Source organism: Macrobrachium rosenbergii, chromosome 31 (assembly GCF_040412425.1).
Source record: "Macrobrachium rosenbergii isolate ZJJX-2024 chromosome 31, ASM4041242v1, whole genome shotgun sequence".
NCBI classification, from domain to species: domain Eukaryota; kingdom Metazoa; phylum Arthropoda; class Malacostraca; order Decapoda; family Palaemonidae; genus Macrobrachium; species Macrobrachium rosenbergii.
This window is the reverse complement of record NC_089771.1, coordinates 22,129,869-22,144,169: the sequence shown is the minus strand read 5'-3', so window position 1 is coordinate 22,144,169 and position 14,301 is coordinate 22,129,869. Positions and strand designations below refer to the sequence as shown.

The window sequence follows — 14,301 nt, the reverse complement described above, 5'->3', positions numbered from 1 at the left end:
GATACCACTAAGCTACGAGAGAGAGAGAGAGAGAGAGAGAGAGAGAGAGAGAGAGAGAGAGAGAGAGAGAGAGAGAGCCTGTCTACCCCGATGTTAAGTGTAATTGTGTCACTTTTTCTTTTTAAAACATGGTGTGTGTGTGTGTGTGTATGTGAGAGAGAAAGAAGATAGTTTCAGGACTGTACAATCATATGTTAGTAAAATTGTGTTACTTTTTCAATTTAAAGCATGCTATGTGTGTGTATGTGTGTGAGAGAGAGAGAGTTTCAATCCTCCCCAGGTGAAGAACATCATCGTCGTTCAAGGGGAAGCAAAGGAAAATCATAGGCGTCAACTAATAAAGGGAGGAAGCTGGCCTCTTGAGTTCAGGGGTCGACTTCCTGCCCCAAAAGACCGCTCAAGGGCATGCAGTGAAGGAAACCCCTTATCTAGAGTCATCAACACGAGTGCCAGAAACCAAATGTCAATTGTATATATATTTCAATCCTTGTCGTACAAAGCACAAGCGTCTACATTTTCAGTTCTGTGAAATACTTTGCCTTGCAAGAATTCTCTTGGTTCATTTTCTTTCAAACTAGGGAATAGCCTTCTTTGGGCTGTTAGTGAAGCCAGTACTCATAAGGATATGAACGACCATAATGGTGATTTTAAAAGTCTTTGTAGCGTTTCCCGAGGTTTTTAACACAATGTCGACATATTTGTACGTAAATGATAAGCTGATTGGTCCTTCTGTGAAACCTTACCTCTCGAATATTTTGCCTAGGAGCTTTTTTCCCCTGTGCATGTGGAATAATAATATAATAATAATAATAACGGATCTTTCCTAGATAGTGACCCCCAAGGGTTTTAACCCGGTATGTGTCCACCTTTGCGGCGTGTTTAGTACAGTCCCGTTGGGGATAACCGTAAAAACATAAACAAAAGACTGTAAACACCATAAAGGTAATGACCCCCAAGACATATTAGTCCCAGATAACGACCCACGAACTTTGTTGGGGTCACTATCTAGGAAAGCATAGTAATAATAATAATAATAATAATAATAATAATAATAATAATAATAATAATAATAATAATAATACTTTACATAGATTTGTCTGTAGGATATGATAGCATAGAGTCAGCTGAGCAGCTCGGTGAGAAAGGAATATTAGCGTAAAACTAAGTAAGGAATGAGAAGAAATGAAGTGATATAGAAGAGCTGGCAACCTCTTGCATTTTATAATGGATGACTGCGAAACTCTTTCGTGTTATGATTAAGGTTAATGCTCGCTGTTCTTCTTGGTCGTGCAAATTAGAAGTAAAGGACGAATAGCGATAACTCTGTTTTGCGTAATATCGGAGACATTAATGTTTCAGGTGAAGTGCGCCAGAATTCCTTGTCACTTTCCCCCGAGGTCGTGCATAATTAAATGCACGTTGCCTCCATGAAAGATCGCCATGCCGGCTAGTTTATGCTTCGTGCCTGAGAGAGGGTGTCACGAAAGAGGGTAATTGAGTCCTTTCGTTACCGTAAGACTGTTTTTTTTTTTTTTTTTTTACTTTTTTTTTTCACATTGTTGATATGTCATGCGAAATGCACATTAAGCTTCAGATTCAGCTAGATGGAAAGTATTCTGCGTCTATGTGTATATACACGCTGTTGAACACAATGCGTGAGTGTTCTGCTGTGATGTGCATATTGCGTAAATGAGTACATACCGAGCGTGTATGTCTGTGTGTACTCGTAAGCGATGAGAAGCAAGTAAAAAATGCGCCGCAGTTTCTTCGGCGCAATCGAGTTTTCCGTACAGTGTAATGCTGTATGAAACTCTTGGTGTGCTGCAGTGTGAAACTCTCAGCCACGACCGGGAAGCGCTCAGTTGCTCCCCAGATGCGGTCACGTGAAGATGCGTCATGGTAGGTGCCAGACGCACGATCATGGCTGACTTTAACCTTAAAATAAAAATACAACTACTGAGGCTAGAGGGCTGCAATTTGGTATGTTTGATGATTAGAGGGTGGATGATCAACATACCAATTTGCAGGCCTCTAGCCTCAGTAGTTTTTAAGATCTGAGGGCGGACGGAAAGACAAATAGCCATCTTAATACTTTTCTTTTACAAAAAAATAAAAGGGACTGTTTTATGTCTGTATCACAGGAGTATTTCGAGAAGTCAGAAAAAGCACGGTCGATGCTGGTGCGAAGTTTTTTGATAAGAAAATAAAACGTGAACGGGGTGTGGAAAAGTAGAGGTTTGCAGATGCTACTGTGCTGACTGGGTTAGTGAAATGATACTGCAGAAACTATAATAAAAGCTTTTGAAAGCATTTGTAAGAGGACAAAATTGCGAGAAACTGAGTAACTGAAAGGTTGTGAGGGGGAAAAGGAAACCAACGAAGCAATGAATGTTTATATGGATGAATGTTTATATGGATGGTAGTATGAGTTTCAGAACAGGTGAACAAAGAAAGGTAGCTGATATGCGCATAAGCAGTGAAGGTGGGAAATTATGAAGGGATTTTGAGCCAACTCTCCTTTATGGTAGTGAAGTGTGGACGTTGAATGCAACTGAAAGAAATATTTTGAAGCTGTTTACAGTAGATGAACAGTTGGAAATGGTGATAAAGTGAAGATACAGAGAAATGGCAAAATCTTAATGTATGTGAAATGAATGAGCAGTGAAATTTGAAATGGATATGTCATGGGGAAAGAAACGAATTTGAAATTCAAAAGGAGGAGAGAAAGACATAAAAACGGTTAAATAGACAGTTTAAAAGGGTGTATTGAAAAGTTGCCTTTATGTCCAGGAAGCACGAGTGTGCTTACAAGATAGGTGTGAATGGCACTGCTGAAGAGCTTTCAGTGATGGACGATAATCGACTTCTGTTATGAAGTTTCACTACACAGGGATTTAATAATTGGAAAGTCTGAATGCGGCAGTGACCATTATTTTGGTTTTTTCTAGAGAAACTTCCTGTTATGGAAAACATATATATATATATATATATATATATATATATATATATATATATATATATATATATATATATATATATATATATATATATATATATATATATATATATATATATATATATATATATATATATATATATATATATATGTATATATATATATATATATATATATATATATATATATATATATATATATATATATATATATATATATATATAGTGTTTGGTGTTTGTGTGCGTGTGTTCGCGTGTGCACTCCAGTACGCAGAAATAATTTTCATTTGCGTTCGGAAATGAGTAACTGGAATTTTTATTTTTTCAAATGAATATTTTCCAGAAAATGTGTACGCAATAATTTTTTCTCATATATATATATATTAGGGTGCCATTTCGATTACAACTCTGATTAGTTCATTGAAAGAAAATTCGTGTGACAAACGAAGAGAGAGAGAGAGAGAGAGAGAGAGAGAGAGAGAGAGAGAGAGAGAGAGAGAGAGTTAAGTATATCTTAGTTTTACCAGACCACTGAGCTGATTAACAGCTCTCTTAGGGCTGGCCCGAAGGATTAGACTTATTTTAGAGAGAGAGAGAGAGAGAGAGAGAGAGAGAGAGAGAGAGAGAGAGAGAGAGAGAGAGTGCAACACCAGACGTGGATGTTCATTGCCCTGTCAAAATGTATACCATAAAAAAACGGGAGGGCCGTGACAGAATAATTACCACCATTACGAAATACTTCATAAGACAATTCTCTAAATTTTAGACTAGAAACACCTGCATACTCGCTTCCTGAAGCAAAATGTTATTTATTTTAATAGATTTATTAGTTTCAGCGTCTTTTGTAAATTTCAGTTGTTGTATATGCTATTATCCTGCAGATATTCCCTCACTCGTATGTATATACAATCGTAAATGTGAGCCCTTAAATAGGTTTTGCCCTCGTAGTGGGGTAGGGCCGTCAGTGAACCTCACGGGGTGCACTGTAGGCATTACTAAAGGTTCTTTGCAGCGTCCCTTCGGCCCCTAGCTCTAACCTATTTTTTACTGTACCTCCATTCATATTATCTTTATTCCATCTTGCTATCCACCCTCTCCTAACAATTATTTCATAGTGCAACTGCTTTGAGGTTTTCTTCCTTCAGACCTACCTGCTCTTCATTTCCTTTCCAGCACTGAATGACCTCATAGGTCCCAGCGCTTGGCCTTTGGCCTAAAGTCTATACTCCATTCCATTCCATTAGGTTTTTGCGTTTTTTTTTTTTTTTTTTTGTAATTACGGTCTTTTCATATTCTGATTGGTTACGTTAAAAATTACTCTCTCTCTTTTATCTGATTGAGAGTTTTGATTATTCATTTAATAATTTTTTAAACATTTTTTGCGAGGAAAGGGTCTTTTATCGTCTAGCTGGATGCTGGGGAAAATCAAGTGCAGTTTTGGTACGGTTTGAAACATTCGTAATATTCTGAATTTTTCATCTAAACATCGTTGCTTGTTTGATCAGCGTCGATGTCGTATGTTCACTCTTTCGTAACTTAATTCTTAAGTAATAATGTTGGGTTGTGTGTGATTCTTTCTCGACAGTTATTTATGAAGGCCTGATTCCCACTTGCGTCTCTCTCCTCAAGCACTGAATATCGAAGACCGTTCCTGAAATCTTATGAGTCAGTATCTTCCATCCGGCGCCAGTATATATTTCCCCGTAGCCTTACATTTTTGGGTCTTTCCAGCTTTTCTGGAAAACTGCCCCTGGAGGAGTGACGCAAGTGTCTTGCATTCTTGTATCTAGATTTTATGTTGGCGTTTTTATGAGGGAGGGACATCGCCTCCTGTCGAATATGTATATATTTTTTTTGTAAAAAGGGGATCAGTAGTTTTTTTTTATTATGAACTAATAATTTAGGGAAATCATTAATCTTTGGCCAATAGTTATTTCCGGCCATTGTGTGCCATTCACCATACTCATAATGTTCAAATTCCATATTTTACAGGCAACATCCTGATTCCTCTCTCAATTTCTATCTCTCAAACACACACTAGTTATTTTGGAATTTAGGCAAATGTGATTTTATAAATTTTCAATTATCCATTGGCCGCTTCATTACTAAATACGCTTCAAATTGCTAGCGGCTAAGTATTTACGGCAATTGAACCGTAGGATTGCCGAAGACGACTTGAAATGCCTGTGCAAATGTTCTCACCCTTGAGCATTCCTGTAATGCACGTAATGATCTTCAGTCACATTATTCTAGGCTGACGCGAACGACGATTGAAGAATGAAGGCAGTATCTGATTGTGTTTTTTTAGGAGGGTGGTTGATTGGTGGGGGTTTTTGGGGGTGTTTTAGTTATCGTGGGAAAAGTGGTGGGAAGCTTTCGAGGTCCAGGATGGAGCCCCGACATGCAACATAATACTTCCCCACCTTCTCCTCCCCTTCTCCCACCCCTTGCAAGGTCATTGCAACAGGGATGTGTGTGGAGACTGGCCATTTCCAGGCTTTGGTCAGTATTGCCCAGGAAATACTGTTCTTTATAAACCTCAAGAAAGGTCATACAGAACGCGCAGTCAGTCCGTACTCTCTCTCTCTCTCTCTCTCTCTCTCTCTCTCTCTCTCTCTCTCTCTCTCTCTCTCTCTCTCTCTACAAAAAATAGTTAATTTAAGTCAGTAATTTTATCAATAATTTTATTTTTCTTGAAACATCCAACTCATTATACATCTACTTTTGTGTACTACACACACACACACACACACAATTTTTCTGTCGTGGAAAAATAAAAGATTTTGTCATTCGTTAACCTAATACATTTTCTTTGCTCTTTTTGGCAGAGAATGAAGTTATAACTTGATGGCATTGTTCATCGAATAAAAAAAAATCAATGGTGGTAATAATATTATATTATGTCCTTATGCAAAGAAGTTATCAGATTGTTACTGAAAGTTGAGAGAGAAATTCTTAATATTTTATCTCTATTGAAGGAAAAATCTGACACTTGACTGGCTTCGTCCGAAAGAGAAAGAAAATCTCTATTCCCCGGTTCATCGTGATATATAATTATATGTAATGTTCATGTCACCGAGATGAAATGATTCTTAATTGTATATAATTTAGAAGGGCGTTCCCGTCTTCTGTCATCGTATTTTCGCTGAGATGTATATTGCCCTCCTGAGCACATGGCGTATCTACTGAACTCTCGGGGTCTCTGTCTTTTAGGCAGTGATTATGTATGTAGTTGAGCCTCAGTCTCTTTCGTCTGGTACGAGTCCTTTTCATTTCGCATGTAAATTTGTTAAGCATCTGATTTAGCTTTTGAAAAGCGTTTAGTTTTGTACCTATACTATTCTTTTATTTGTCATTATGAGTCTCCTTTTTTGCGTTTCGGTAAACCTTTAATGTCCTTGAAGCTGTGAGATTATTCCATGCAAATTGCTGCGCTAAATGTGCATTTCCTGAGTGACCAAGATCCCTGTGTTAATACTAGATTTTTTTTCCCCGGGACTTCCTGTGTTTATGTTGTACGACCTAATTTCCTTCTTCGTCCCTTAACTTTTTGCGAGACGCAACTTCCTTCTGGACATCGTAGTAAGATTTAGTATAGTGAGAAAATTAAAAAGAATATTAAGAAAACGAGCGGGGCGGGAGGGCGGGCGCATGGAGGGCGGATGTGGATGCCATGTCTCCCCTACCCTCCCGATCTTCCTCCCCTTCCTACAGGAGGAGGGTGGTTGTGTCATGTCTTCCCTACCCTCCCGGGGCGGACAAACAGATTTTCAGGAGGAGGGTGGATGCCATGTCTCCCCTACCCTTCCGATCTCCCTACCTACCCCGCCCCCTCCTGGGGCGGACAAACAGTCTTGCAGGAGGAGGGTGGTTGTGTCATGTCTTCCCTACCCTCCCGATCCCCTACCTACCCCGCCGGACAAACAAGATCCACTCGGATTTTATTGTTGTAGATAGATAACTTAGTTATGCAGCACCGCAATAGACATTAAATGAACACCTCTGAGTTTACCAGCCGAAGTATTGTTGTCGTTCTTTTCGGTGCTATTTAGATTTTTCATCATTTCCATGAAGTAATAATTTTCAATTGAAGTACCTGACTGGAGAAAATAATTTTCTGTGACCTGGCTACTCACCCATTGCTGTCGATGTGTCGCAATGCTTCCAGTCGTATTAATAATAATAATAATAATAATAATAATAATAATAATAATAATAATAATAATAATAATAATAATAATAATCGGGGTCCGGTATAATTGAGTTTGTGTGTTGATGTGTGTTTATTTTAATAACCATTATCAATTCATTTCAGGTTACTTTCTCGTACTCACTTGTTATGGATAATGCAAACGATTATTTTTATGTACACTTTATTATCTTGCTTGATTACTGTTCATTTTCACAAATCACTGGACAGTTTTGCTCTGGTGGTTTTGTCAGGTTCCCCCAAAATATCGGAGCTTTGGTGTGGATTTGAATTATATCAGTAACATTTTACATGATGATTTTGATTAATTTAGGTGCATCCTTTATACACCCTTTTTCTAATGATGCAAACTTATCGTATAACAATTGTTCAATTATGAATGTGGTTTTGTAGGAAAAGTTTTCCGTTTCACAAGTGATTATTTTTTGTTGAAGACTTTCCCAAATGGACTTGAACAGGTTGAAAAGTCATTGCCAGCTTCTCAAATAAACAAAGCATCTTTTTTTCCCTCTCTCTTGTCGCAGGACCTGCTTCGAGCTCTGTGTGGAGAAGGTGACGAAGAGGCAGCCTCCCAAGAGAGCGTTCATCACCTGGGGGTGCAATTAGCCGATTCTAAGGCCCAGCTGAGACGCCTTCGTCAGGATTAGTAAGTGACGTGGAACTGTTTCAGCGTATTCATTGCGTTTCTTTCGTTACTTTCGTTATGATGTTTTTAATGCAATTATACTTGACGCGCTTTTACATAAGATACTGCGGCATCTTTGAAGTATTTCTTATTTTTAAAAGACGTTTCTGGTGAATTATTCTTCTGCGCAACAAAGAAACAAGAGTATTCGCTGAATCCTTTTCTTGGTGTGAACTACAGTAGACATTTCTTCAGCAATAGGATACCTTTTGTAGGAAAGCTGATACTCGAGAGCTCACCTCGCCACTGACAAGACCGATTTTTGATAGGATGCTTCAAATATATTTTATATTTTATATATATATATATATATATATATATATATAAAAAAATATATATATATATATATATATATATATATACAGAATTTCGACTGAAAGAGATTGTAAGAAGATTGTAGCCGTCTTATACCTCTCTCGACTAAAAAAAAACGAAATTTACAATGTCGATGGTTGATTTACGGCTCTTCTCCATTGTGAACCTCTCAGGTCCTTTTTATTTCACTTCCAGTAGTGAGACATGAAGATATCTGTATTTAAATTCGTACTTTGGATGTCTAATTGCACGCTCTTTTTCTTGTAGAACCTAATTTTTATCACCTGACCGAAAATGATTAATGCAGCTATATCGTTGGGGTCTCTTCAACCCGTTTTTTCTTTCTCTTTTTTGATTCACTCTTTCATTTCATTTATGAATCTTGACATTGTCTGATGGACTAAGCTAGTGAAGTATACGTGAATACCCCTTGATGCAAAGGCGTAAAATTGTCTTCACCTGGAAGGACTACGGCACCGGCGTGTAATTCTATTAGATGTGCATAGCTCTTCAGCCCGATTACCCTGCTACAGTATTTTCCTGGCCCGCCTTGTGCTGAGATGGGGAACATCGTAGAAAACTAATGGTATGGGTTCGGAGAGAGGAAATTGTTCCGGAGAGAATCGAGAGGGGAGTTACGAGTTTGGGGGAGGAGGAGGAGGAGGAGGAGGAGGGAATTCTGCCGAGCATAGGAACAGGTGCTGCTAGCTCCAGAGCATAACGCGGAAAAGCCTGAACGAAAAAAGTATGAAAATACAGTTCTAATGAAGTTGCTCCTCTCTCTCTCTCTCTCTCTCTCTCTCTCTCTCTCTCTCTCTCTCTCTCTCTCTCTCTCTCTCGTGTCGAGGGGCGTTGAGCCTTTATAAAATAGCTTATTTCCAGGACCCACTTCGCAACTTCTGCCATTCGGCTCAAGAATACAAAACATTGTTATATTAGTCTTTTGTGTAGTTCATTATTTTGCTCTATGAAGTATTTCATTCAGTGTGTATTACTTGGTAATGCTTATAGTGTAATATTGTAACAAGGATTGGCTACTGCGATGCAAGACAGTTAATGAAGGATACGCTATTAGAAGTCGCTAAAATAGCTTGGAGAGTGACGAGCAAAATATATTCAAGAAACGAACCAGTTGGCAGAACAAAGTAGAATCACGTCAAGAAAGACTGACAGATGAAACTTACTGATGAAATGTCACAGTAGCACAAGACATCTGCTGAGCGCAACCATGATGTATAGATAGCGTAATATGTTGACGCTAGTCATCGACGGACGAAGCATATCGACACACAGCGTCAATAACGAACTGTACTTACTGTCAATTTCCCTTTCAGCGCTGGATGACCTCATAGGCCCCAGCGCTTGACCTTTGGCTGAAATTCTGTATTCTATAGCAGTTAGTGAACGAAGCTTTTGCGCAAGGTAGCATCTCATATTCTACAAAGAATTGAAGCCTTATAGGTTTTCCGTGTCGTAAGCGGCTACAACAGTTATGTCATTGAGTTGATTGGGGACGAAGTGTGTTTCTGGCATAGGCATATTTGTCTCTACTGAGAGAGAGAGAGAGAGAGAGAGAGAGAGAGAGAGAGAGAGAGAGAGAGAGAGAGAGAGAGAAATTCTTGTTTTTAATGATAGTTTAAGGGGTCCTCGACGTTTCTTCTGAATAAGAGATAGGAGGCTTCTAAGGCACCATTCTGAAAGCACTCTAACAGTAGGACATACTAGTCTCGAGTTCGTTTTCCTTGTTGAAAATACACTGAGACAAACTTATGTTCTAGCACTTGCAACACAGAGAGAGAGAGAGAGAGAGAGAGAGAGAGAGAGCGCCAATTATTGAAAATATCCACTCCAAATAACTGTGTTTCAGCGCATGTGCATAAGCTCTGTATGTGTGTGTGTGTGTGTATATATATATATATATATATATGTATATATATATATATATATATATATATATATATATATATATATATATATATATATAAAGCACCCAGTTTTGAGTTTTTTCTCTCATCCCAGTCACAGAGAGTCATTGTTGGTGCGCATGCGCGCGCGTGCGTGCTGACGAGTGGCGCGGTGATGATATTGGTAGCCAACAAAGCCATGAGTAATTTTCAGGGAAGAAGAGTTGAAGTCATGCATGGTGAAGGTCATTGCAAGGGTGTTGATGAAGGTGATGATGGTGACAGTAGTAGCAGTAGTAATGGTGGGTGATAGCAGTAGTAATGTTGGTATGGGACGTCGCGTAGTATGTCATGACAAGGGAGAAGAAATTGAATTCTGGGAACTATGATAGATAGGCAAGCCTCCAGTACGGTGACATATTTATGATGTAGTTACTTTTAATGAAATAATAACACTCATTATTAACCTTCAACAACAACCAATGTGCAATTTGTTTTGGTAGTTTATATTTGTGGCTTGAATTGTGTTATTTCTCCCCTTACTTCCTGATTTTATTTTTACTTTAGCACTTGCATGGCGCGATGACAGAGTAAAATGTAAAATTAGTTAATCATATCGAAGTTCAAGGTGACCAGATCAGTTAGGTATGACTTCTATGCCATAACATGACAGGTTGTACTGGAATTATGTAGAATCTAAATTTCTTACGCATTTTCAGTTTTTACGATTCCCATATCTTATTCACTCCACCCCTTGTTTGGTATGCATATTAAAGTCTTCACTAAATTCCAACTGTGAGTAACTCAGAGTACCTGCAATGGATATCATTGTTCCTAAATATTTAAGAAAATTAACCTCACCGATTATTTTTCTGTCTAATGTTATTCCATGCCTTCGTGTACACCTTGTCCTCATTACTTCAATTTTTCTTTCATTTATTGTTAAAAGTCTCATTTCTGTAGATGCATGATGCACTCTGTTAAGCATTTAGTATGTAGCTGATTAAAATAGCATCATCAGAATATTGTAAGTCCGTCAAGGTTAAAATAGCATCATCAGAATATTGTAAGTCCGTCAAGATTTTGCCATTACTCCGGGCTGAACCTTTTCCATCTCCGAAAAGATTTTTTACGTTGTAAAATCTTTAAGAAGGGCAAACAGCAGAGGTGGAATAACATCACCTTATAGCAGCCCACTGTTTGGTGAGAAATTGCTTTGACAAGACCCCCAATCAGCTTAACTTGCAGCTACTTTTTTTTCATGGAAGTGTTCGTTTAGTTTTACATATTTAACGGGAAAGCCTAACTGGGGTAATATCTTCCATTTACATGTATATATATATATATATATATATATATATATATGTATATATATATATATATATATATATATATATATATATATATATATATATATATATCACGGATGGGTCATTTCAATTTTATTGCCCGCTGTTTCGTTTTAAATTTCACTATTCCCTCATTTCCTTTCCCTTTCCCTATTACCTCATTTCCTTCCCCTCTCCTTATTACCTCATTTCCATTCCCGTTCCTCCTTCCTCATTCCTCCCCATTCCCTATCAATTATTATACCAAGCATTTGATGTTAAAGCCGAAGTTGATAAACGGTTTGCCCTGTTACACCTTAATATTTCATTCAGTGGAAAGCATACTCTCATACAGGGTTCTTTGAAAGGTACTTCATTACTTCAAGGGTCCATTCTCAGGCAAATGGCCTGTTCATGAGTAGTCTTATAACTGGCTCCTTCATTCTCTCGCTGCGCTGTTGGCGTCGTTCGTTGGAGACAGTTTGGTCGGTGTGTGAGGTTTTGCATTCAAGGTTTTTCTCTCTCTTTTTTTTATTTTATTTTTTTTTTCCTTTATTGCTGTATATGAATAACTTTGCTGATGTGATATTTTGTATGTTGTGCGATCTCAGTTTAATTTTAAGTTCATATATATGTATATATATGTGTGAGAATATTTATATCCGTGATTTTTATACTATACGCAGTCATCAAGCTACACATGTTTAATATCAAATTCGCTCTACCTCGAGAAAAAAAAAATATCGATGGGGAATTATAACTGATATGTGGTCGTTGGTTCTCATTTTTCGGCAGTTCGATCCTGGCAAGTGACGAACCACTTATCAATTATAATTCCCCTTTGGTATTTTTTTTTGCCAAGGTAGAACGAATTGGATATTAAACGACATTTGTAGCTTAATGTTTGTATATCATATATATGTATATAAATAATATTTATTTATTATTTATACATATATATCTGTTCGTTTACTTAATTTTTTTTAAAGATCGTTTGGTAATCAGAGTCGACCTATAAAATCAAAGGCCTCAGTACTGTTTGAAGATCTCGCTAAGCTCACTCAGAAAGTAACGATAACACTTTTGGATCAAAGCGAAATTGAGAGTCTTTATCACTGAAAACTTACTGGTAGAATCTGGTGTCAATTACCTATTCGGGCGCAACTTGGAAAACCAGTTCCATGTAACGAGATATTCGAAGTGGAACTGCTTCTTCTAATGATAGGGGATTTTTAACAGGTCGCAAGAAGTCATTAGTAACTATCTTTATGTATATGTTACATTAAGACTGTGAAACCAGGGATTTCACGAGATCCCTGAAATTTTCAGGGAATTCGTGAAATCAATTCACTTAAGGACATTTGATTCCCCTCGGGGATCAAATGCACTTTTGATCCCCAAGGGCTAGTACTAAACATGGCGAAACATTTTGATCGCCGAGGGGCTAGTACCAAGCACGGCGAAACAGTGCAGATGAATCACTGCTTCGCCTCGTTTAGTACTAGCCCCTCGGGGATCAAATGTTCCTAAGTGAATTTGTGATTTTACGAATTCCCTGAAAATATTGGGGATTTCGTGAAATCCCCGGTTTCACAATCTTACTGTTAACATATATATATCCCATCCAGTTTAGCATACACTTTTTTTTTAGTTTTTGTCCTACCTTTTTCTGTTGTTTGCCCAAATTATTTACCGCAAGAATGGTGAATTGGTAATTGATACTTTGTATATTTTGTGTCATAGGTGTGAAACGTAATGTGATCTGGTATTAACCCGGTATGTATTCACCTCCGAGATGCTAGTACTAAACATGGCGGACGCTCTATGGGACTCCGTGTTAAGTACAAGCCCCTCGGGAATCAAAGATATCATTTATTATTAATATAATTCGTCGACCACACACTATGGAAATGGGTGTATATAATACTTTGATCCCAGAGGGGCTAGTACTAAACACGGCGTCCCATTGGGCTTCCGCCATGTTTAGTACTAGCACCTCGGAGGTAGATACATACCTGGTTAATACCGTGTGAGTGATACCGATTAGTGATTATATCTAACCCAGTTTTGCTTTGGAGTTCAGTAGTTTGTGTTAATTCGTAATTATGTTTCCATTTCATGGCCACATTTTTCAAAACATTACCATCTCTTCTCTCGACTGCAATCTGAGGCTGTGAGAGTTAAGATGGTAGCAGCACTTATCACTTTGTAGGAAATTGCACTTTCACATTCATGGTAATGACCACAAGTTCCTGGAGTAGGCTTCGTATTGGAACCCTCACATTAATATTTTATAAGTCGTAAAACTTGTTAATCATCCCAGGTGGAACTAATTTGCGGAGCTTTTTAGCTCATAGGGCTACGTGTTGCGATATCTGGTTGACGGATTCCGTCTCATGTTCACAAAATTTTAATAGCTGATGTTTGCGGTTTATTGTAACGCTCTAGTACTTTTCCCTTATGTTTGTCAGTGACAAAGGACGCATGTTTTCATATTTTTTCCTGAATAGAATACAGGGTTTAGGCCGAAGGCAACGCGCTCGGACCCATGAGGTCATTCAGCGCTGAAGTGGGAAACTGACAGTAGAAAGGTTTGAAAGGTGTAACAGGAGGAAAACCTCGCAGTTGCACTATGAATAACTTGAAAGGAGAGGGGGGTAAGACAGAGAATATGAACGGAGGTACAGTACAAGGAATGAAAAGGGATGCAGCTGGGGTCCGAAGGGACGCTGCAAAAGAGTATATTAAATAATGCCTATAGATATATTTGCCTGATGTCTCTCTCTAGAATCTTGAAAAGGTTTTGGAGGCGTGGTTGATGTCTTGTGGGGACGAGGGAAAGAGCTTTCTGAAAGAGTTTTCCTCCAATGTTTTTGTTTTCAGTTTGCTGCCATTTAGCCATTG

General features: G+C 38.1%; 1 protein-coding gene across 1 annotated transcript in view; it reads left to right on the top strand.

Annotated features, from left to right (window-relative positions):
* The window catches only part of LOC136855408 (girdin-like), a 454,012-nt gene that overhangs the window by 373,636 nt on the left and 66,075 nt on the right, over positions 1-14,301 (top strand). Inside the window, 1 exon segment of the mRNA XM_067132402.1 lies at positions 7,690-7,811. Coding sequence (XP_066988503.1) covers positions 7,690-7,811 — 122 coding nt within the window.